Source organism: Amorphotheca resinae (genome assembly GCF_003019875.1).
Source record: "Amorphotheca resinae ATCC 22711 unplaced genomic scaffold M430scaffold_8, whole genome shotgun sequence".
In the NCBI taxonomy this organism is placed as follows: Eukaryota; Fungi; Ascomycota; class Leotiomycetes; order Helotiales; family Amorphothecaceae; genus Amorphotheca; species Amorphotheca resinae.
This window is the reverse complement of record NW_020194478.1, coordinates 887862-912176: the sequence shown is the minus strand read 5'-3', so window position 1 is coordinate 912176 and position 24315 is coordinate 887862. Positions and strand designations below refer to the sequence as shown.

The 24315-nt window shown below is 51.0% G+C and overlaps 6 protein-coding genes across 6 annotated transcripts; 3 read left to right on the top strand and 3 right to left on the bottom strand.

The window, feature by feature from the left end:
• Positions 1 to 140: 140 nt before the first annotated feature.
• Positions 141 to 1881, top strand: M430DRAFT_142407 (hypothetical protein; the record flags this gene model as incomplete). The annotated part of the gene is made up of 5 exons (XM_024862765.1): positions 141 to 183; positions 241 to 433; positions 532 to 675; positions 764 to 1666; positions 1808 to 1881. The coding sequence occupies exons 2-5, from the start codon at positions 412 to 414 to the stop codon at positions 1879 to 1881; spliced, it is 1143 nt and encodes a 380-aa protein (XP_024719645.1). The 5' UTR covers positions 141 to 183; positions 241 to 411.
• A 1841-nt stretch (positions 1882 to 3722) lies between these two features.
• On the bottom strand, positions 3723 to 4782 carry M430DRAFT_43314 (hypothetical protein). The gene is made up of 3 exons (XM_024867611.1): positions 4537 to 4782; positions 4004 to 4465; positions 3723 to 3954 (listed from the first exon to the last, which is right to left on the bottom strand). The coding sequence occupies exons 1-3, from the start codon at positions 4575 to 4577 to the stop codon at positions 3732 to 3734; spliced, it is 726 nt and encodes a 241-aa protein (XP_024719644.1). The 5' UTR covers positions 4578 to 4782; the 3' UTR covers positions 3723 to 3731.
• Positions 4783 to 5424: 642 nt separating this feature from the next.
• On the bottom strand, positions 5425 to 6980 carry M430DRAFT_35836 (hypothetical protein). The gene is made up of 4 exons (XM_024866824.1): positions 6588 to 6980; positions 5996 to 6531; positions 5633 to 5938; positions 5425 to 5538 (listed from the first exon to the last, which is right to left on the bottom strand). Exons 1-3 carry the CDS (start codon positions 6757 to 6759, stop codon positions 5822 to 5824), a joined length of 825 nt encoding a protein of 274 aa, XP_024719643.1. The 5' UTR covers positions 6760 to 6980; the 3' UTR covers positions 5425 to 5538; positions 5633 to 5821.
• A 7052-nt stretch (positions 6981 to 14032) lies between these two features.
• On the top strand, positions 14033 to 14448 carry M430DRAFT_256113 (hypothetical protein). The gene is made up of 2 exons (XM_024865267.1): positions 14033 to 14082; positions 14192 to 14448. Exons 1-2 carry the CDS (start codon positions 14060 to 14062, stop codon positions 14412 to 14414), a joined length of 246 nt encoding a protein of 81 aa, XP_024719642.1. The 5' UTR covers positions 14033 to 14059; the 3' UTR covers positions 14415 to 14448.
• Positions 14449 to 14562: 114 nt separating this feature from the next.
• Positions 14563 to 15918, top strand: M430DRAFT_35834 (hypothetical protein). Its single transcript, XM_024866823.1, has 2 exons — positions 14563 to 14967; positions 15069 to 15918. The coding sequence occupies exons 1-2, from the start codon at positions 14647 to 14649 to the stop codon at positions 15729 to 15731; spliced, it is 984 nt and encodes a 327-aa protein (XP_024719641.1). The 5' UTR covers positions 14563 to 14646; the 3' UTR covers positions 15732 to 15918.
• A 1301-nt stretch (positions 15919 to 17219) lies between these two features.
• Positions 17220 to 20825, bottom strand: M430DRAFT_20352 (hypothetical protein; the record flags this gene model as incomplete). The annotated part of the gene is made up of 2 exons (XM_024864279.1): positions 17220 to 20648; positions 20808 to 20825. 2 exons carry the CDS (start codon positions 20823 to 20825, stop codon positions 17220 to 17222), a joined length of 3447 nt encoding a protein of 1148 aa, XP_024719640.1.
• Between the last annotated feature and the right edge of the window lie 3490 nt (positions 20826 to 24315).

Sequence of the window (24315 nt, the reverse complement as noted above, 5' to 3'; positions counted from 1 at the left end):
AGAACCAACTGCAGCAAATATGGCAAAGGAAAAGGTAAGATATGTTTGAGTCATACCTGGCGGTGAGGATTGTTGGAGGAGTAGGGAGGGGAATTGAAAGAGGATGATTGAGAATTGAGCTGATGAAGTACCAACTATAGGTCTGTCTTGCGTACAGTGGTGGTTTGGACACAAGTTGTATCTGTGAGTACTCTGGAATACTTGTTGCGCCGGGATTCGAAACTGATGTCACCGTGACAGTGGCCTGGTTGATTGAGAAGGGTTACGATGTTGTAAGTCATACCTGCTATACGTCAAAATGTTAGGATGGTTGGATGAGGACGTACGCTCTGGGAGAAGATAAAACGACGAGGCTGGGGAATGGAAGCTGTAGGTATGCAAGGGATGCTGATAGAGTCATAGGTTTGCTTTATGGCGGATGTGGGACAGGAAGGTATGTGCTGCAATCCCTTATTTTTATCCTTTCTTCTTTGGGGAGAACATGTAATTACTCGCATTTTGGGAGGCAATTGCTGACTTATGTGTGTATAGAGGATTTCAAAGCCGCCAAGGAGAAGGCATTGAAGATTGGAGCCGTGGCGTGTTATATTGAGGATATCCGCAGAGAATTTGTTGAGGAACTGTGCTTCCCTGCTATTCAGGCGAATGCCATCTATGAGAACGTGTATCTCTTGGGTAGGTTCTGAATCTGTCCCTGTGTAGCAATGACCAAGTCCTGCTTGAACAGGTTGGCACAAGTAGCATAAGCTAATTCGGGAAATAGGAACTTCCCTTGCTCGACCCGTCATCGCCAGAGCCCAAATCAAGGTTGCACAAAAGGAAGGATGTGTTGCTGTTTCTCACGGCTGCACTGGCAAGGGCAACGACCAAGTCCGCTTTGAATTGGCATTCTACGCCCTTCAGCCCTCCATCAAAGTCATTGCCCCATGGAGAATGCCCGAGTTCTACGAGCGCTTCGCAGGCCGCAACGACCTGCTCGACTACGCAGCCAAAACCGGCATTCCTGTTAGCAGCACAAAGGCCAAGCCCTGGAGTATGGACGAGAACCTTGCACACTGCAGTTATGAAGCCGGTATCCTAGAGGACCCAGATGTCACGCCTCCATCAGACATGTGGAAATTGACCGTGGATCCTCTGAAGGCACCTGACACGCCAGAGGACTTCACTATCGTGTTCAAGAAGGGATTGCCAGTGGAGCTGATCACCGCAAAGGGAAAGAAGATTACCGATCCCGTCGAACTGTTCTTGGAGTCCAACGCTATTGCTCGTCGTCACGGTGTTGGAAGAATCGATATTGTGGAGAACAGATTCATCGGTCTCAAATCCCGCGGCTGCTACGAGACGCCTGGCCTCACCTGTCTGCGCGCCGCACACGTCGATCTCGAAGGTCTGGTCCTTGACCGTGAGGTCCGGGCTCTCCGTGACCAGTTTGTGACTTTCAACTATGCCAAGATCCTCTACAATGGTCTGTACTTCTCCCCTGAACGCGAGTTCCTCGAGGAGTCCATTGTTGCAAGTCAAAAGAACGTCAATGGACAGGTGAGATGCCGGGTTTACAAGGGATCCTTCACGGTTCTTGGACGTAGCTCCGAGACCGAAAAGTTGTATGATGCCAGCGAGAGTTCTATGGATGAGATTGGAGCGTTCTCACCAGCGGATACGACCGGTAAGCACATTCTCTCATCTCTTTTCTGCCCAAGATATTCCGACTCGTATGCACACTTGACAGCCTCCGGAGTAAAACAACACATCCTCAATCCCTCCCAACCCCTACCATCATTATTAATACTAATCCGAAATGTTCTAGGTTTTATCTCCGTCCAGGCCATCCGGTTGAAGAAGTATGGTGAGGCTAAGGAAGCCAAGGGAGAGAGATTGTAAAATCGCTCTGAATAAAATTCTGCCCGGACGGAAACCAGAGCAGACCTTTTGGGTCGAACATTTTTGGGACGGACTTGGGACGGATTTATCACGGACTTTGGAATCAAACATGGGAGGTTAAGGAAAAGTAAATAGAATTGCTTCCTGGTGTGCTAGGCATCCTTGATCCTACCCTATCAAGATCTGTTCTTTCTGTCATAATGAATGAAACGTAATGCCACTGCATCGAGAAAATCTGTTGCTATCATAAGCATCGTTATAAAGCACAGCTCTAACTACCTGGTTGCCTAATCCGAGAAGTTCACAAACCTCACATGGTCACAAGTACGGTGTTGAGGCAATCGGTGAGCCAACCCTTGTAATTGCATTTCAAAGAAAATGATAGCCATATAATTCGCATCCTTACAAATCCCTCATGAACCCCGTCCGTCTCATTGGATTCATTCCATAATAGAAGTTTGAGATACGCGCATGAACGGCGCAATATTCAACCGAACTCAACCCCCCAAAGATAGGCAAGACACTCTCGGTGCTGCGATCCACTATTCCGATGGCTTCAAGGGTCCCTGGGTGTCCCTGTGATCTTTCCTGTACTACGGGCGATACAAGTCTGGGCGTTCGGGAGTTCCCAAGTCGACTTCTCTAATTTGGTAGCGAGGACCGCTGTATGCGGCGGGGTAGCATGGACGTGGGGTTCGTCTATTTAATTACAGAGACGGGAAAGGGGCTTGGTACAGTGGGGATTGTTGGCGGTCCCGGCGGTGCGCGCGGTCTGAGGTGAAATCAACTGAATGGACTTTGAGTCCGTTGTCTCAGCAATGGCCGAATAAAAACACGGAGTAGAGAAGTGTTCTTTGCCTCGTGGCGAGATCCATGTGGTTGGTACATAGGGGGGAGGAGGGGGTGGCGATGAATAATGTCGTCGAAGATCAGTAAACCGGCTTAGCCAAGCAGTTTTGGACCCGGTCGCTGAGATGCCACGAGTCAAACCGGGTTGGTTTATGGGGGGCCGCGTAGGGGATTGTCCACAGGGCCACAAGGGCCACAGGGCCACATGGCTGAGGCTGAGACTGTCACTGTCGACTATAGATGTGAAGGAGTGTCAACAGCTGCATATCCTAGAGTAGTAATATGCCATGATTTCAACCTGGTTGCGGTCAAGCTCGGGTATGACATTGTCTCGGGCTTCTTTCTTCGTTCGAGATTCTCCCTCCGTACTGCTGCTGTACGAAGAGTATATAGGAGCCGAGACCTCACTTCTTCTGATTGGCCCGTTCGCGGAATTCCCACGTCTCCCCAGGGGAAACAGTCCCAATATGGTTGAAGCTCCTAAGAGAAGGGATGACAGCAGGACATACGGAGTACACAGCAGAAGTCCCAAATAATGCTATGACAAAGATGTATCTCTTGGCAGGTATTGCTGTGTATGGCTGTGTTTCGGAGCATAGAGTAGGATGGCATAAATTGGAAGCCGGAACGAGGGACGGAGAAAAGATGGGCTTGCATACGAGCGGAGGATCGTGATCATTTCATTGAGTATATCATTGAATCAACCAGGTTGGCTGCTGTGCGACCCGACAAATAGCAGGGAAGCGAGACCTTGACACGCATAGTCGGTGAAGATTTCCAATCGGTGATGTAGCTGGTATTAAATGGGACGCATCGACGATGTGAACCCTGACTAACGAAAATGGATGATTCCCGGAGGATGTATCCTAAGGAGATGATGCCCCTTGAGACTGGACTCGTGAGCATCCTTTCTTGTAAACTTGTGCATCAGATATATGGGAATTGGGTGACGTCTTGGAGGTCAATACGCGAAGAATTCAGGGTTGCTTTATGGCCGTACTCTAAAAGAGCCATCCAGATGAATCCTGCTCTGTACTAGTACTAATTGCATTATTGTCTTCTTGCGTTATGGAGGGCCTGAACACTGTGTTCTCGTTTAGGTCATTGTTTGGGTGATCTCGGTAAGGCTCCGAAAAGGCCCCTGGATTGGAATCGGACACTAGATTAATGGCCGATATCGAAAGAATGGAAAGAGAAAATTCTCCTTCTTGAGTACCAAAGAAACTTGAGTAGCCAGTCAGTGAGAGTACTTTTGGGTGTCCAAGGCACCTACCTTCTCATCATCAAGCTTAATCTCCTGACGTTCTTCAAGTCCAGAGGCTTTGCATCTTTCTTCTCTCGTCCTCTATACGTCGCCTTCAAATCTTCCCACTTCACAAATACCTTCCCCTTTCCATTATCTCCCTCCACCTTGAAATCATACTCCCAACTTACAGTACTCTGCTCCCTCCCATCCGAGCGTTGTGGCAATAACTCGTCCTTCAATGCCACAGTATATTTTTTCCCATCTGACTTCTCGATATTCAACTCCAATCCATCAAACCCAGTCAAATCCCAAGTTTGATGTTCCCTCGTCGTCCGTTGAGAAGCAAAACCAGCTCCACCCAGGGTTTTGATATCAAGATGTCCGTGAAATTTGGCGGTGGGGGCAAATGGACTGCAAGTGAGAGTAGAGTAAGAGGAGCCGCCACGAACACGGTCATCGGAGCTCGTCCAATCGAGAGGATTCCATGGCCTAGGGTTATGAGCGTAGTTCGGAGGCGATGTAAGGGGAATGATGGACTGGGGTTGGAAGGAAAAGCGTACTTTTTACCTCCGAAGAGGTAGACTTGAGATGGAGGATCCATTCTGACATGCGGAATAATACTAAAATCTAGCCCTGAGTGTATTCTCCAGTAATTCAACCATGTATTGCCACTTTGCTGAGAATGGGCATGAATGTCCGTGAAGAAACAGGGAAGAAAAGAGTAACGTCCCGGCCGAAACTATTCGTACTGAGGGGACTGTTGATAGGAGATCATCGATTGGTTCACTTGTGCAATATGATTCTTATGATAACCAACAAATGAAATATCTATTGTTCTGTTTGCATCTGATCACATATCGATTTCTGAAAGTGATGACCTCAAGCGTCTCCATCAGCCCTATCCACCATAAACTCACGTCGCGCTTAGGTAGGCGCGCGTCTGGACCGGGCGCTTACCATAAGGGGACAAAGCTGCGGTTAGCGCCGGAGTATTCGCGCGGCGGAGGTCGCAACGCTGAGTTTCAGACCCAGCAACTCGGGAACATTTCAATCAAGCTACGGCCGAACGCACCCTTGTTTCCTGGCGGCAATCTGCAGGCCGATATATCGGGCCATGTGGGTACTGTACTTACGAAATAGTTGACCGGGCTGTCTTCAAATCCGCGCGCTGCGAGCCTCGCGTACGGTCGGCTTCGGGATCAATCACAGATCTGTATCTCCGCCACCACATTACTGCCTGTACGGACAGTAGGCGCCAGGCTCTGCGCCTCATCCTCACAACCCCAGAGCAGGCCTACCGACGTTCTGGACTGGCCGTTTGGTGGCATTGCGGGCTTGTTTCAACTCTCGAGCACGCGGTTCCATTGGGGGCCGGAACGGGATGGCGGGTATGATGTGTTTGGTAGGCTGGTTCGTGGAGGTAGACGCTGAGGGACAGAACAGGTACATGTCCTTTTACTATTCTGGCCACGCAAGGCTGCGAATCCAAGGGGCTGAATCACGGCTGTGGCGCAACTGTCGACTACTGGAATGGATGAGAAGGCTCAAGGTGGAAGACAAAAGTGAGTTGCTCAATATCGACCAGAGTTGAAAATTGGAAGACGAGTGGTGAATTGTAATAGAGGCTAATACATATACGGGGTATTTGAAATATAGGAAGCGGTCCATCGTGTCCAGGAAATGAAGAACATAAAACACCATACTACCATGCTACCCATTCTCTACTTTAGTCAACCATTACCAAAAAAAGATCCCTCTACCATAGAGTGAGTGTCGAGCGCTTCGAACTCCTAGTTTTCCCATTTTTTCCATATCAGCCCTGCCGTTTTCATACATTCATCCCATTCATATCTGTGTCATAAGTCGTGGTGAAGGAGGCATGGATAATGGCGTGGTAGGATATTGATATCCCGACTCGGAACATGCTGTTGAATGGTCGTATGAATGTGAAAGAGGAGGAGTCTGCAGATGCTTGTTAGCATGATTTCGCCCATGTTACATTGCTTTGGTCTGACATACATGAGGGTTTGGGTCGTCATAGACCTGTTGCCCATGGATATCGAGTGAAGGGAATGCCTGATAGCTCATATGGAATGGGCTCATGGTATCCTCATGTTCCCGTTTAATCGAATCGTGGAATTGCATCATGGAAGGCAAGGTGACGGGAACTGGTGCAAGGTAATCTGTGTCCGTTCTTGACCAGTCACCACTGCTGGAAACTTGACGGTACGGTTGTGAATGACCGTAGGGGGAGTAGATGACATCCCCCGGAACTGGGTATGTGTGATATGCGAAAAGAGGAGGTGTCCGGGAACCGTCACGCTCAAAACCGTGGGTAAATATCACATCATCATCGCTTTGCATTGGAGGTGTGTATTGACTTGGTAGTGAACTGGGAGAGAGTTGCTGTCTGATCTCTGGACTGCTCTTGAACTGTTGGCCATCTTTGTTGACCTGGTTCGTTGGTTGGATCTCTGCATGCGTCTGAGGTGGTGAAGCCGATGCTGACCCTGCCCGTCTCTCGAGGTCTTCGAGGCGTCTCTTGAGCTTCTTACCTGCAGTCAAGAATTAGTCGGGTGTTCTTTGTGGAGTATGCTAGAGAGCTACGTACGGTAGTTCCGTTGGGCAATGCGGTTCTGGATCCGTCTCCGTTCAGCGAGGTCAGAGATCTTGGTCCAGTCTTCATCTGGATTGGCGGAGCTGCTGAAAGCGCTGCTGGTACCGTGGGTAGTGATATGCCTCGACGCCGGCGCGGTCGAGTAAGAGTAGTTCTGTGGTGACATGGTGGAGGATATGTGGTATGTTGGAAGATATATTGACACAATATCAATGAGGGGACCTTCAGAGAAGTCGAAGTCGGTTTTCGAGGAATGTGATGTCTGTCAAAATAAGGCTGGGAAGACGCCTCGCTCGGGGGTGCCTGGGGATATATATGTGAATGCGGCACACACAGGTAGGTCGGGGTATACGCCCTCCGCAAGTAGTAGACGGGCGGTACTTCCAGCTGAACGACAAACGAAGGCAACCCTGTCAGCTCATGGCCGTGCTGCTACTCCTCGAACCCCCATGCCCCATGCCCCGCCCCCTGCCTACTGACGCTACGAGAGCAACGGCCGCAAGGACAGCGGCCGGGAGGTGCGCCTTGCAGGCCATGGCACGCAACATGGGCCCGACTTTCTGCACTTCTGCAGCCTTCGAGTCTTTGGCCCAAAGCGTGCTAGGCGCAGAAACCCGAATTCTTGAGCCTTGGACACTACACCACTTCGCACAGGGGGCACCGAGGGGGTTGTTAAGTTGGACCACCCTGGGTCCCTGGCCCCGCGCTAAAGGCAACACAACATTGAAGGCTAATTAGCAACATTTTAAAAATAAGTCGCATGCAGGCTTCGGCTGCGTGAAGCAGCGCCAACCACTCACTGCTTGTGTCGGTGCTCTTGGAAATACCAGCCACCACAGAGCTGCTGCTGCTCGGAATAGATCTGCGCTAGATGGACAAATAGGATTCCCTTTGGACGGTACCAGCCCTACGAGCTGCGATGTGATGAGGACAATAAGGCAGGCAAGCAGGCGCAAATAATCATCACCTTACTACTTAGGCACTGCTTGTCGACCAGCCAGGGGAGAGTGACAGAACAGGAGGGCCCTTTTTTTGGAACCCCATTGACATTCAAAATAGCCTTCTTCGCCAAGGTTCACTCTTTGCGACAAGTCATGGCAGTATAGTAGGTGCAGCTTCATCGTCGAGCGTTCCCTGCATCGTCCTATTACTGGTCTATACAATTGCTATATATACGACGCCAAATCGTATCACACGACTGACAATTTCTCCATGGGGAACAGTGTCTAAAAATGGGCTTCGTTAATCATGGGGCGCAGAGCTCCAAGGTTTTGAACACTTTCTGAATGGGGAAATCAAGAAACAGGCATGCTTGCTTTGGTTATTCTTGAAATACGGGTCGCCGACTACTGGGTCGATCACCTTGGTGTTCATAGGCGCATACTAATTTATTTCGGCGAGTAAACATGTCGTTGTTGACTCTCTCTTTTTGGCCGGCTCGGCGAAGGAGGATGCAAACGAATGCCAAATGTCGCTCTGGCTCTGGCTCCTCTCTGGATCTGCGTTTGCCCAAGGCATCTATCCATCGTATTTCGCACCATACAGCGGCCACCTTACTGACATATGCGCAGTACTTGGGATACTTGGCGGATTGCAGCCTCGGGCAGCTAGGAGGAAATTGCTCTGTTGCTGTGTTGCGCTATGAGCCTGTGCGATACCACTTTTGACCCCTAAATTACTACCGGCCTTGGCCCATCACGAACCCGAACCTGCGGATCTGCACCCTTGACTGCTTCTAGAAAGCGAGGGCGCTTTGTCATATGTTTATTTTTGCGACACGATTACCAAGATACCTAACAGGGAAAGCAGTGCGATCATCATTGGACGCTTCTCCCTTGGCCTCCGCGAGGACCCGAGCAGACGACCCCATACGGCCCGCCAAACCAGACCGCAGGTTCGTGTGGCATGGAGGGGTCAGGAACCCTGCTATGCAGGCCCTCGACCAATGAATGGGTGTGTCTCGTACTTTAGCGTGCTCGCCGAATATCGACACGACGGTGAAGCTGTCACAGACTCGCAGACACGCTGCGCATCACTATCAACGCACCAGTCTGGAGAAGATACCAGGAGGTCATACTCCGGACAGCTCAGCAGTTGGCACGACACGCAGGATAGGACCGATTGCAATTCTCTTGATCCCCTGCTGCGCCTGCTGCTCTGCATTCTAGAAGCCCTGCTTGAGTCCTCAGCCCTACCCGGCCTTCATGCTCCACGTCTCAATCTGCTGCCTCGATTCAGTACTCTTATACATGATTGGATTGCAGCTCTACGCTGCGATCCTACGCTCGCTGCACAGTGTCAATTCTGGCTGTTGATCGCTTATTTATTCTACCATTGGTAGGTATATTTCAGTCGATTTTGATCGACATTATGAGAGAGGCCGGCGCTTTCCTCGCGGTGAGAAGAATATCACCGCCTCCCTTAGTTCAATACCGTGGTATTATGACTACGGAGTATGTTCGTGTCATCAGTACCGGCCAGCGTTTGAATGTTGCCTCGATATCCGGATATCGACTCGTTACCCTGTAAATCTGATATTGGTCCTGGCTTCATGCCCCCCACTCTTCTCCTACCCCGCCGCTCTGGGCACAGAATATGGCCAGACTTGGGTCTCGTCATTGCATCTGTTTCATGTTGTTAATAGATTAGGTGTATCGTCTCATGACTGCCATCATTCTATCTTTGTGCGATCCGAGGATTCAGGGGAAATACGAAGGGGTCCCAATTACATGCTAACTCCTTTTTCACAGTGATTATTGTAACTCAAGGTGGCATGTATGCGGCCAAGCTTTTCTGGGGAATAAGACCCTTGACCCATCAATGTCAGGTCCACGTTGCAGTGTTGCATTACCAAGGCGCAGAGAAGCCCTCGTTTCAGAGTACACATCTACGGGGGAGGCCGAGAGGGTGGAAGCTGCAATCTTCTCTCAGCAACTGTCGATGAGCTCAACATACGAGCGAGCGCAAGCGCCACTCCGTGTCTGAGGCATCTACGATTATTCCCTACCCTCTATCATTGCGACACTTACCCACCAGTCAGATTCACTTCATCTTCGTGCATGTCCTCGAGGATCCTGTTACTTTCGACTCTCGACTCTCGACGTCGCGTTCTAATTCTAGCGCGAGCTGGTACCTGGCAGGCTCAAATCAGCCCTGCAGTATCTCTCATTATCTGAATTAGAATCTCTTCTAATCAACCACAATGATAGGGGTGCCCTCATTCTCCCCTGAGAAGAATTAATGTTCTCACGAAAACGTGGCCTCAGGGATAGTTTAAGGTTCTCACTACATCGTCCCGCCACAGGAAACGCAGTGTGACAGCTTTCCAAAACTAAGGACATAGAAGCCTGGGAAATCTGAGGCAGGCCCCTCGAGTGGCTACTCCGGGATCGTGGTTTTGTCCACTACCGAGCCATCCAATACCATACGGCACCCTACCCCCCTCGAGATTCGTCATCTTCGTGTGTTTACGATGTGCCGGCTGCTTGTGGTAGTCACCTCCGCGCACACGTATGTTCGCTAAGATTTCATTGTGTAGCTCGACAGGTCAGGCTGTCCAAGGAACAGGCTCGCTGCACTACATAGTGTCTCGGGACCCCAAAAGCAACACTTACCAAGCAGAGCTTGCAGTTCGCCATGGAAGCATACTGCCTCCTGTCGATAGAGGACGCCTATCACTGGAGGCTGTCTGCTACTCTACTCCGTAAGTGCCTCGCTTCGAGAGAGTCCGGAGTCGAGACATAGCTATCGAATCACATCCATTACATGAATGAGGAATGCATGTGGCAGAATCCCCGTAACCAATTCATGAACTACGGTAAGGAATGGAATGGCTGCAGAAATCGCATTTCAATTGCAGCAAGTTTGTAAATAAAGGTAAGGTAGATGGGATCTATAGAAGACAAAGCTAAGATGCTTCTAAAAATTGTGCCTTCATCATTGGGTTGGGGATACACGCTCCCGGCATTTGGCGGGAAGGATGTGGGACTGAGGGAAGACTTGTCGTGGTCTGGGGATGTCTAGAGCGGGGAGGCAGTCTTGATTCGCAATTGGCCCCAGGCACTCAGGCATGGTTCTGGAGAGAGCCCGACTAATGTCTGCGATTGTTCATGATAGGCTTAGGAGAGAAAAGGCTGTGCGCAACGTTACGACCTCCGCAACACTACAAGCTGTTACCCTGAGCGAGAGCGAGACAATTCGACAGTAGTACGCCATTGACTCACCGGCGAGAACTGGGTTGATGCACGACCGGCCTTCGCGCCATAAGGCTGAAGATTCCCAAATCCCCAATCCCTACGGCTGTGGTGCAATTGGATAAGCCTCCGGCCGAGTATTCGGAGCTAGGACGGCGCGCAGGATAGGATATGCTCCTTCGACACTCGTGACGCTCCTCTGCCGCTGCCGATCATGATGGCGGAGTTTAGTACGGACTACAGACTAAGGCCTCGTAAAGAGAAGGAGGTTAATAAAATGATCGTACCCGTGCTGTTGCGGCGTGGTTATGCCTCCAAGAGTCCAAGCCTCAAGGGGAACGAGAATCCAAGACCCGAAGGCTCCAAAGCAGCCACAGCCCCCAACCCAAAGAGGACAATTAGCTGCCATTTCATGCCTGTTCGCTGTCTCCACGTGTACCTCCATAAGGCTGGGGTGGTGGGACCGACACCCTTGCCAACAGCGGCAGCCCCTGGCCTATCGCCAGCCATTGGATCGCCCGACAGTGGAAATTGCCTGATACGGTAACTAACTTGTTCTCCTCGCGCCGCGGGGGGACTCGTACTTTGGACCAATGAAAAAGGCCTGTCTTGAGTAGCCTCACTCGCTCTCTCTACTCTCCTCTGAGTCCCGTCCATACTGTACTGTACTACGCACATTACGTACAGGACCGACCATAGCCGGCTTTCAAGGGAAAGGTCGCCGGTGACTTATCTTCATTGAGGTAATTTCACTCGCTGGCGGTACTCCAGAACCCGAGGAGCAGCTCTAAATCCGAGCTCCGGGATCTCTTCGTTGATAACCTCGTTTTTACGGGCCTTCACTGTCGTCATACATCCAGTACATATTGTACCCTCCCTGCTCTCGTTGTCTATGGCCAATGACGAGAGAGGATCGGGTTGTCAGCGTTGCGGTTTGTAATTGCCTCTGGATTACGATGCACGATGTGGATGCCCTTCGAGGAAGGCATCTAGGGATTCTAGGCTTCCAAAAAGACTCCGCGATACCAAATAACTCTCCGATCCTGGATGAGGACCGCTATGTATCCCCCCTTTGTGCCTAGGCTTCCCGCAAACGCCACGCAATGATATCACTGCGCTTTGATGTGCCCTTGCCGGCGGCATTTCTCTTTCGCCGACCGACTCATGATAATTGTCAGGACGACATTTGTGTTGCGCCGATGCCCGCGATGCTTTGCAATTGTCTTCTTCACTTTGAACCACCACGCGGCACTAGATTCTGCCTATCAAGTGATGCATGCCCTAAACTTTCAAGTCACCTCCAGATCCGCCGAGTAATTTGGGTGGATTGTTTTCGCCCCTGAGATGTTGACTCCTCAGTCGACAAGCTCCACTATACGTTTCTCCTTCGGTTACAATGAGCTTTGGTAGCTTAGTATCAATAGCGATACGAGCAAAATCGATGCTGGCCTCGGATCCTCATGGCTTGTGCGATGTATTTTAAGCAAGTTGCAAGCATCATTTCGTTCTGCGAGTCATTATTTTCAACGCTTGATGCTGTCTTGGAGCTCTTGAAACGGCCCAAGGTCTTGAGGCGTGTGGCACAGCCGCATCGCTCGCTTTCAACGCTCTTTACGAGTATCCTTGCCCTCCATTTACGGAGTTGCCAGTATCCCTGCCTCCCACATAGACACACCGTATATGCCATCAGTGTGAAACAACACCGACAGATTCCTATTTTGTTTACTCTGTCTGTCTGTATAGTGTAAATAGTTTCTGTTGGCTTTGACCCTTTAAGCGCCGCGGGGATGCGTGTTTGGGGCACATTGGAAGCCCAACGAGTCTGCCGTACTCTAAGTGCTGCCCCATCCGTGCCCCACAATCTCCCCCAAGCGCCCTACCCTAGGGTCTGTCTCTATGTTGGAACGTGGGAAACCATGAGTTCACAACGTCCTCCATGTCGACACCAATTCTCAAGTCTTCCCAAATGGCTTTATCCTTGAGCTAGAACGCGTCGCGCGTACTGTTCCTCAAATTTCAACCCTCAAAGATGCTGCGGTGAAATGAGCAAACAGTGCGGTTCGTTCAAGTAGACGCTGTCGACAGTAGGGGATCCTTGTTGCACAATCGCGGTAATTTCCCACGTTACTGTACGTACACGGAGCGCTTGGGATACTTGGTCTGCAGATCGCCATTCAGGAATGTGGTTTCCAACTTCTCCAAGCCGCTGTACGTTGGAATCGAAGCCGAAGCCGAAGCCGGTTGGAGTCGAGACTCCTGACAACGCACCTTATTTTTGATGGCAGCGTGAGGAATTGTTGGATATTTCATGAAGTACGGTACTTTTACCAGCCTCTTCTACTGATGTTAGTAGGTGAAGGCGCTAAAAACATCAGCGCCATGGGCCAGAGCAGTACATATTTGACCCAACTCGGTGGCCCCATGGTCTGGCGTCACGACGTTGGATATTGATCCCTTCAACATCCAACGGTCTCAAGATTGGCCACAGCTTTATCTCATTCGCGTTGCTCGCAGTCTTCCCCAGCCCACGGGCTCGTTGGCGAGGCGCCGTCGTCCTCAAGGCTGTGTCTGCATGGTCTTCTGAAGTGTCCATTGGGATTGGTGGGCTCGAGAATCACTCGATATACTATTGACGTCCAATCCACGCGTCTCGCTGTTTGAATTGGGTTCCTATGTGGAGGACTGGGATTGCAGTGCTCTTTAAATGCTGATGTCAGATCGATCGATCGATCTACTGACCTCGTGGCTTTTGAAAAGCCAACAAACAGGGTGACATTCGCCTGAGTAGCCTTCACAGTGACAGAAGGAGGATTTGCTCCAATTCAACTGTCGACTATGTCTTTTACAAGTCGTTACGGATGCGCCACGGCGTCAAAGGTTCTCAATTCAAGAGCAGCGTGCATTCAGATTGCATGCTTACAGCGAGGAGTTGGTTCAGCTGCGGTATCGATCATTTGTCTAGCCTCTAAGAGAACTCTCTTTTGCCGCTGGCAGATTGGTTTTCCCTCCCAAGCGGAAAGGGGTTCCATTGTCAACCAAAGCATATGGAGCTGCGCGATGAAAGCCGGATTCAGCAAGGCTAAAGTGGAAAGATCCCAATTTTCTCTGTATCTCTGCCCAACATCTACTCATTGTCGACTTTTGAGGCATGATAAGGTGCTTTCTCTGTTAGTTTCTGGGGAAAAGGGGGAAATATGTACGAAAGGAGTATGTCGCGTAGCCTAGAACTCTTCTCACCCAACATCAAGAACGGCGGAAGCCATACCAAGTACCATGTACATTTCCTTCTCATCTCTGTAAGTACGAATGAGTCTTGGCTATTCAAAAACTATAGGTTCTCAAATGCAGAAATTTTATCCTCGCACAAAAGATATGGAGATCGTTTGGAAGCTCACAGAAGCAAAGGTCCAAGAAGAACCTATCGAAAGTCCTCCGGCCGAGCTCTTCTCTCATGACTGCAGATAGCTTGCTACGGCGTATCACTGTCTGGACTATGACCAAGGGAGGTCCGGAAGCAGTTGAGCCAGTTGTTTACTTGCCCTCTTTTTCTGTTGGAGTCATTCTTGCCTATTTTATTATACGTTACTTGAAGACACTGCATCTCCGTCAGAACATCGCGATCTCTTGAAAAGTGCTGGAATCCGCCGACCTCCGAGATTGTTATCGCAAGGGTGGGATGCGGGGCGAGGCTGCGAGGCTGCGATGCAGGCGGGACGGCCTGGTAATGGGAGTATATCAGAAGCCGCAAACTGTTGAAATACGAGCTTCGAGAGCCAAACGTACCCCAATCCCCTAATCCCACGCCTTGTTGACTGACCCCTAAAATCAAAGAGCCAAAAAAGCAAAAGAACAAAAGGGACATGACGGTCTCTACCAGCTTCAACATCCCAACTGTCGACATCTCCCCCTACCTCGCATCGCCGACCTCCGTCGCAGCTCAGGAAGTCGTCGCCCAAGTGCGCGACGCCTGCATCTCGACAGGTTTCTTCCAGCTCATCGGCCACGGGATCCCGCGCGAGCTGCAAGACGAGGTCTTCGCCGGCTCCCGAGCATTCTTCGATCTGCCACTCGCGGAGAAGAAGGCACTGGACAAAGCCGGGTCTGTGGGGGCGAGTCACCGAGGCTATGAGCTAATTGGGAATCAGGGGCTGCAGGAGGGCGCGCAGCCGGATCTGAAGGAGGTGTGTTCCGCCTCTCGCTCATGATTTTGCTTAGGCTGGAGGATATTCTCTTGCGTGTGGTGATGGAAGATCCGAGCTGAGCTGATGGACATGTGCAAAAGGGCTTCTACATCGGGCGCGACATCCCCGCCACGGACCCGCGAGTGCTGAGACATGCTTTCCTCATGGGCCCCAACCGCTGGCCGGCCTCACTCCCCTCGCACATCTTCCGCGAGCCCATGGAGCGGTACTACGAGCGCGTCTACAGCCTCTGTCTCGCAGTTCTAGATATCCTCGCCGCGGGGCTCGCCCACGGCCCAGACATCTTCGCTGACTTCGTCGCCAACGACCCCGTCGCGGCGCTGCGCCTACTGCACTACCCGCCCCAGACGACGGACGCACCAGACCAGCTCGGGGCTGGGGCGCACACGGACTTCGGCGCCATCACATTACTGCTCCAGGACACGATTGGCGGGTTGCAGGTCTGGGACGACGCGGGGGCACGCTGGGTCGATGTGCCGCCGGAGCCGGACGCGTACGTGGTGAACGTGGGCGACATGCTGCAGATGTGGACGGGCGGGAAGTATAAGAGTAGTCGGCATAGGGTGCTTAATAGGAGCGGCACGGATCGGTATAGCGTGCCGTTCTTCTTCGATGGCAATCTGGAGTGTGTGTTGAAGCCGATGGATGGGAGTGAGGCGTCGGGTGAACCGCTGACGGTCGAGGGCCATATGAAAGAGAGGTATGCGAGTACATATGGAAGGGGGAAGAAAGTGAGAGAGTAGCGTTTGAGTTCTCTCCCGGTAAAAGAGCTGGAGGAGTTTCCTGGGGCATTCATTACATTCGAAGATGGAATTTCTAAACGATCAGCACCCTACCCGGTTTTGTTGAAAAAAGCGAAAAAGAAGGTTTAGATACAATGTTAAAGGGCATTAAAGAATCATCTAAAAGCCAAGAGAAAGCCTACCTAGTCCTTACTTACCACCCCTTCTTCCTCTGTGCACTCACCCTTTTTCCTTTCCTCCCCCCTCAGCCACCACCAGAGTAATATATATATAAACCTGCCATGGGAAAGAATGACGAGACTAGAATCCGAATCATGGGGAGGATAGAGGTAGAAGAAGAGCATCCTTGTTCTCCGCATCGTCACTGAATTAGAGAGAGCAATCACTAATGTAGACAAATCCTCTGTAAGTCTAGGAAATAGCTTTGCGCTCGAGAGAAGGGGACGACGAACAAGGGGGTAAAAGGGGCTAGGTACAAGGGGGGTAACAGAGATAGATATTGGCCGGTTTTCTATCAACATTAACCCACCAGTCTCGATCCTCATTCTTTTTTCTTCCTTCAATAACTCACTCATAAACTCGGGCCATAGCACAAACCACCTAAGTTGACGAGAAGCCTTTTTAGATCCAGGAGAATAGCCTCTGTAGGAACATAGGGGTAATGAACCGAAAGCAGAGAGAATCAAGCCACTATGCTACTCATTAGTAGGTCACTTGTCCATATCACAAACATGTCACGATCGCAGATATGAAGAATAACCATTGGGTAACGTGAAGCCATGACTTCATCTCTTTTTTTTCTGACCTTTCGCCAGTATCTACCCATTCTTTGTTCGTTGACTGCATTTCACATCACATATGAAATGTGTATTCCTTCCTTTAGTCATTTTGATGCCGCGTATGCTGTGAGCTCACACTTTCCTCATCCCAATCCGTCCCATAACCTTCTCACAATAGCGAGCTTGGGATCCCACCCTTCCACTTCGTTCATCCATGTGTGTCTCGTAGTTCATACAGTCAGAAGACCCGTCCCATCTCCCATGAATCTATCAGCACAGCTTCTATTTTCCATTTCCCACGATTTATGTGTGGGAGCATAGAAGCAGATAAAGGCAAAAGAAAAGCCCATCCCTCATGCAAACATTACGCACGTTGTGCCTTGTGCATCTCGAGCTTATCATCGACGCTGAGATGTCTGTCCTGACCTCCAGCAAAATGCAAATGCGAAAACCGTCTTCCCTTGAAAAGAAACCTGCAATCAATACCATCCCACTCTATGCCACCTGACATGAGAAAAATAACCCACGACGCTGCCGATTCAATAAACAGCAACCCGAAAAAAAGGAAAGTGACAAAAAGAAAACCGTCGCTATGCATTACAGAGTAAAACGAAACCGACTCCGTAAAGGTGTCCCGAACATGTACAAAAATTATGTTTTGACCGTAGTATTGGTCGTATTGGAGGTTAGGGTATGCGGATGAAGGTCTTCAAACCACAGTCATCATATGCATGTGTTGATGCAAACTCCTTGTTGGAGAAATATCAGTGGAGCCAGTGAGCACGGAACTATTGCTCTGGGTTCTCCCTAGATGTTTTGGTGGGCTAGCCATCGGATCCGTGAAGACGCGGGTGAATGCTGGACTAGACGCCCGTTTCGGGCTCGATTCGGGTGTTTGATACGGGCCGTCAGACTTCCTGATTATATCTGAGAGCTTGTTTCTCAGTACGCTTGCTCGGTGAACAAGATCTCGGAGGCTCGTTGTGTCAAAGGGCATCTTGTTAGAGGATTGATAGGTTAATTCCGAGAGAAGCGGGTCAGATGTTGAGCGCGTTTGATGCATGGTTTGCATCACTGAGCGGGCGTATTCTGATGAGGCTTTCATACTTGAAGGGCGAGACGAAGCTGGTGGGGGCCGCAGATATTCTGTAGTTGTAGGGCTCGTCAATGTAGGTCCGTTCCCGAAGATCTCATCGTCGGGTGAAAATACAGAGCGTCTGCGGACAGTGTCGCCATCATAGACGAGTCCCGTGGGCTGACCATATCGATTCAATACCTCAAATGGGGCTTCTGGTCTTGAGATATCCTCGGCATCGGGCCCGTGCTCCACAAACCTCTCATCCACAACCTCCGAACCAAAGAGAACTGAAGTCGGAGAATGTGTGGGGGATAGAGTTGGATCTTCCTCGTCTGGTACGGCCAAAGCGATAATTCCTTCAGCCTCCTTCCATAAAGGTGCTGAAGACCCATTCAGCAGGTCCTTGTCTCGTGCAAGTAGTCGCAATCTCTTCAGATCTTCAACCAACATGCACACCTCCCGAATCTGCCCAACGTGTCCGACTACATTTTCTTGGCTGGCTTGAATAGCAGGGGGGACAAGCATGGTACTGCCTTCCATCTCTTCACCCTGGACAGCAACATCGTCATTATCGAACTCGAAATCTCCATCCCATTCCTCGCTGACTCCTTTGCCGCCCAAGCCCCACGTGCCAAATTTCGGGGCCAATTTGGAATTCTCAAGCTGGAGAGAAAGATCAGGTACCACGGGGACGCTCTGACTTCGAACGTGTAGCGCAGTTGGGCCTCGCCTTCCAGACGTGCGGCCACCTCTGCCATCAGTACCCTGCTTGACATGAGCCGTTTTCGGCCGGGGGTAGTTGCCCATATAATCGATTTTGTCAGTAGATGATGGCTCTGACCAATCAAACAGATTACTCTTTGGCCGCTCTGCACTGGGAGCAGGATTCCCGTTCGCAGAACCACTATGGGTAACGTCGGCAAGCACTGTTCGTGAGATCGGACTAACCCTTCGGAAAGTCAACAAGGTTGAAGGGGGAGAAAGCTGTTGGATATCTTGATCTTCGTCATCTCGGGTCCAGTCCTCATCTTCGTCCTCGTCATCCAAAGAGAGACGTCCAAAGTCCTTTGTCGCAAGGGAAAAGCTAGGTTGGGATGGTAGAGTGTCGGGATCCAACGTGTGTGGCCGGTCCACACTTTCAAGGTCCCCGGCTCTCTCTTGCGACGACCGAGTCCCCTTAACCGGCGTGGGCATTCCCTCGTCCTCCTCCACAATTCTATTATTACCTTCTCGAAGGTTACCGCTGACCAATAACTCATGGATTGAGAGTCTCTTGTTCTTTGAGCCATTAACACTTGGGGGCGATTCATCAAACATAGAGTCCAGAGGAGTATTACGGGATCGTAAACTTCCAGTTGCTCCCGATCTTAAAGAATCGAAAACAGTCTCGCTCTGGAAGTCCATGTCATCCTCATCACCAGAAGTAAAAGCTCTCGCATCGGCTTCAGAGCCAACTAGGGTCATAGCTTCCGATGTGCGATGAGGCTTTGAGATGAGAGGGTTGTAGTAGGATGGCGAAGAGGGCTGCAGGTGACCTTGCGAAGGGACAGAAATGGACGTAGTATCGGGTAGACAGGCTGGAGAACTTGGACTTCGTCGAGGCTGGGAAGATGAAGATGAAGACAGGCCTAGGCGGGCCATATCAATATTGAAACTCGACAGCCGAGACAGAGGCGGCAGTGGGGATGAACTATTCCGACTCCGGGTTTGGAAACTCCTGACTGCAAACGAATCCTCTGGAGCTGAGTTTTCTACACCACGTTGTCTTTGAAAGATAGTTGGGTCTGTAATTGACCGGTGGTCATGGGGAATAGGTCCCCCTGCTGTGGTGATCTTCCGCCCAGGCAATGTTGACATTGGTGCAGAAGAATAACGCCTCCCGTTGGTCCTGCCATCCGGATTCCTCTTGTTGCCCCTTATACTTCCTGCTCTCGATATCCAAGAACCTGATGAACTGAAATGCGTAGAAAAAGACCGTCGTGGGCCCCTCTGGGCCTCTACCGGGCACGCTTCTCCGGGCTGCACGACTTCCTCCTCCACAGAGTTATCATCATCCATCTCATCTTCGTTCGCGAAGCTGTCATCCTCGTAATACGCAGTATAGCCTGTATTCGACGTGTTGACCATTTCTGGTTTCAACAGAACGGGTGTAGCCACCTCATCGGGAAGAACTCTCCTCGCCGTCGGGTGCGAATTATGTGTTGCTCCATCGCTTGACCTTCCTGACGATTTCTCCTTCTTAGGCTTTGGTTGTCGAGATTCGAAGAATGGCCTCCATGTAGTTCGAGATTCCGGTGAGCTGAGTCTACCCGAAGGGGGGATCTGGGTGGGAGGCTTGAAGAGGTTCTCTGCAAATTGATTGATCGGTTCAGACGCGTGCTCTCTGAATCTCTGTTGAAGAGTCATTGCCCGCTGACGACTGGTGGCCGGTCTGCGGAGCGTGGGCACCTGTAACCTGGAGCCAGTTCCTGCTACTGATTCATCCATATCCTTCCCTGCTGTGCTTCGCTTGACGAGCTTATTCGGTGATAACTGCGCCGAATTATTTGAGGGGTTCGAGGGTGTGAGAGCGGCAGAACGCTGGGAGGCTGCCACCGACGAAGATTCCGGCCCAACACTTGACCTTGGGCTGTTATTCTGCGACGTGGTTATTGAAAATCGTCGCAACCATGATCCTCTAGATGAAATTGAATCTCTTCTTGGCTCGTCCCCAGTGTCCTGAACCGAAGAATCGCCATTTCGAATCAATGAAAACCTCCGGGCAATTCCATTACTAGAACCCTCCAATCTTGTCGTCGAGGGACGCCGAGATGCGTCAATGGGAGGAGCTGCGGGTGCAGTGCCCAGCGGGGGGAATCTCTGGAGTGCTTCGGACGTGGGCATCGTCGAAGTCGTGGCTGGCCGTTGAATCGGAGAGGATATGCCTCGAAGCCTGCCATCGATGTCTGCGACATCTCCCACTTTCCTTTTCCTCGAGGCAGGGCGTGCAGGAGACGAACGCTCAGGCCTGCCGAGTGCCAGTCCGGCGGCTGCGATCCCAACGGTGCTCGAGGCAACCAGCTGCATACATGTAGATTAGCACATAGTACCTTTCGCATGAGTTGACGACGCTCTCGAGGCACAATTGCAACGAATGTGGTGCTGCGGCCCTTGGAGAGCGATGGATTGGGCGCAAACAAGGCGAGAACGGGTCATCTCAAGAGGGAGGAGAGAACTCACACTGGGGACGGTCTTCATCGTGAACCAGTATCTTCTTGACGCCCGACCGACGAGAAAAGAAAGTAGCGGCAGGCGTGGGCGTGGTCGTTGGGGAACCTCATGAGCATGGCAAAGAGAGGGCCATGGCCACTAATTTCGAGGGCGGCGTGGAGGAATGGAGCGAGGGACACGAGAGATGAAGCCGCCAGGAGGAGCGTAAACACGGCAAGAATCTCGCTGGTGATGCGGCCAGGGAGCAGAGATCCGAGTCGCAGCCGGGCCCGTCAAAAGAGTGTACACACGCAAGAGTGTCGACAACCACTGGATGCGATAGAGACTGTGTAGGAGAGGGCCAGGAATTTCGCAGACGAAGATTGTTATTGTCTGGCAGGCTGGGCGGAGTTGGGTGGAGTGGAGTTGAAGTGGAGTTTTGGGACAGGTACAAAGTAGGTACGAAGAAGCACAGTCGCGCGCGGATTGACCAAGGACGAGCTCGCCCGCAAGACAGCGGCGGTGCACTACCGTTGATGGTGTAATAGGAGCTGATAGTAGTGACGGTAGTGAACCATTCGAGGACTATTGCCTCTTGGATCATAATAATAACACGGAGATATAAACTAGGTGAATTGCTATTTACGAGCCGTGTCCAGACCATCCCAGTTACAACTCACAAGAGGCGCGTGCTATTGGCCCACGCCGGGCGCGTTCGCATTTAAGACTCGAACCGTCCGGGATACTCTTGGCTCCAAGCTATCTACAGTAAAGACCGTCCTCCCCCCGGACTCCTACTATGTAGAGACTGGAGTCTACGGAGTGCTGAGCTACTCCCTACTGAGAAACTCGTCTCTGTAGGTCCAGCTTCCTGACAGCTTACGAGAGCCATGGATAACCATCGTTGTAGGTTCTGCTTCATTATCTGGCCACGAGCGCCCCCCTCCTTGCCAGATCCCACGGCACTCGACCATTGTACAGCTGTGGATGCTACCAGCTTCAGAGAGACGAACGTCGCATTGCCGCCGCATTCTTCGTATAATATCTCTAGGAGGGTTTTGCATTGCTGCAGGAACAGTTGATGCTCATTAAAGAGAGTTAGAGACGGTCTCACCTGTCGTGACTCGTGATAGGTGTGCCTTGGTGCAGAGCTTGATACAGTACAACCTCGCATGATCGTACTCCCTATATCGCACCTACTACCGCCCTATATCATACATGCAATATTGAAGCCGGAGGATACAACATGTCTTGAGGAGTCAGGCTGCCGAAATTACTCCCACGAGGAGGGGTAGCACCCATTGTTGTCGTTTGTTTCTGTGGCCCGGGAACTCTGCTGCCACTCGGTGTGTACATAAAACGTACAGTATAGTCTACTGGCCGTACATACACACACGCACTCAGCGTTCCAGACTCTGTATGAGAGGGAGGTATCTATCCGCATCCCGTAAGTCCAGAGAAGCTTCGAAAGGTGGTGCAGCGCAATCCTTCTGCAACAAGCATCCAGGCGGGGCTCTGGCCGCACCAGCCGCAATTGGGTATCTGCCCTGGCGGTTCAGTTATAGTATTACAGGCTACTGATACCGCACATCCCGGCAATCCTCGCTCCTTCAAGATCGACCAATCGACGATCCCACTTGGGGGAGCCGAGGCCTGACAGAAGCGTGGTGCTTTGGCAGATCTCAATGTTAATAATCTGGCCCGCAAAAGCTCTCCGCTTCAGCCTTCAGCCTCCTTGCCTGCTGGACTACTTGTCAGAGTCTCAGGACTGGCAGGAGAGTCAGGAGAGGTCATTGGACAAGCTTTACCAACTGTTGGTCTATGGTAGCGAGAGGGCAAAGTAACAAGCAAAAAAGGGACGGTAATTTGTTACCTGTCTGGAAGCTGAAAGCTCCGCCCGAGCCGCTGTGTCGAGACAAAGCCCAATAATAATCGTCTGCAAAGGCCAAATGCCTCGTCTCCCTGTCCTTGGCGCATAGTACATACATACGCGTGTATTGTATTCCGTACATACATCACAACAATGCCACTGTACGGTGTTTGCTATCTTTCTCCGATTTGAAATACATACATGCTGTCATGCTGTCATGCTGCTTTTCTGCTTCTCTCCTCCCAACGGTCGGCAACGCTCTGGCAGGAAGAAAAGAAAAACGACTCTCCACCTCCATAGCGTTTCTGATCGCCGCCAGTTTCGAAAGCTTCACGTACAGTACTGTCTACGATCAACGATGTGACGTAAAACTGGGCCAGTGCGACCTCCTCCATACTTACTCTGTACAGTACCTGCTCCGTAAAAGCAGTAGCTGAGAAACCCCTCGATACCTCATACATAACCAACACCGAGCCCTCCCTCCCAATGCCTATGCCATCCATCCACCACCACCACCACCACCACTTTTGAAATCCTCCAGCTCTGCAGGCCAACGAGACCCTCAGAAGGCAAACGGTCTGCACCGCACGTTCGGAGTTCTGCGTAGCTTTCCCAAATAACAGGTTTTGGGACAGGCTGCGGCTGCGGCCAGCATGATCGGTGGCATGGATGTGTGCCTAGGCCCTAGGGCCCCGGAATGGGCGCTTCCTCGAGATACACAGATACGGCGCCAGATTTGGGTGAGGTGAGCGACGCGTTACCTAGGTATTCCTTGAACGTCATATTTTCGCGTGTTGTTTGGCCGAGATTGTTTTCAATTTACGAAGTCTTTAGCCGTCCGCCATTCATATCAACCCTTCCGTTACTGTTCCAGCTTCTAAGAGTCCGCTCAAGATTCGTACTGTGCGAACACGCTTCAAAAAGGCCAAAGCAATTTAAACGCCAGGTCCCGCGATATAATCTCGGCAACTCAAGGATGCAACGCGGTATTTGCGGCATGCGACTCCTCATTCATTTAGCAACCCGCGTTTGTCCCAATCTTCCCAAATCCTCTATCAGTTGACGGAATATCTCATAGAGTACTGTCATTCTTCCGCTCTTTTCTTTTTCCTCATTGTTATTATCAAGATCCTGCCAGGGCTCCGTATGCCAACACCCAATCAACCGCCTCATCTCGCTGGTCAAGAGAGATCAACGCCCCGTCTCCACTTCTGAGTCCTGACATGCAAGGGAACATGTCACAGCCAGCCACACAAGGAGCCAACCAGCCGAATCTAATTATATCTGCATAACATTCCTTGGTTTGGCCTACGGAGATAGTAACACGTGGAAAAAGTACGGTCTACACAACATCTCTCCGTGAGTACAAAGGTAAGATTCCTATCAGCCCTTTGTGTCCTCGTTCTTCTGCGAATCAGCGCTCTTCTCTCCCTTACAAAACACCTACCTAAGGTGGGTAAGCTATGGTACTCCTCTACTATAAGCTTACAAATCCCAAGAATGAGGGGTAGACCACATCCCCGCGTCTCTATAATACGTACGATGTACATACCTTAGGTATCGGTACTCGTGAAGTACCAGGTACAAAGACGGACATCCCCCTATTCACCACGTGACCACATCAATCCTCCCGCATACCCGCATCTACATACTATCTACCACAAACAT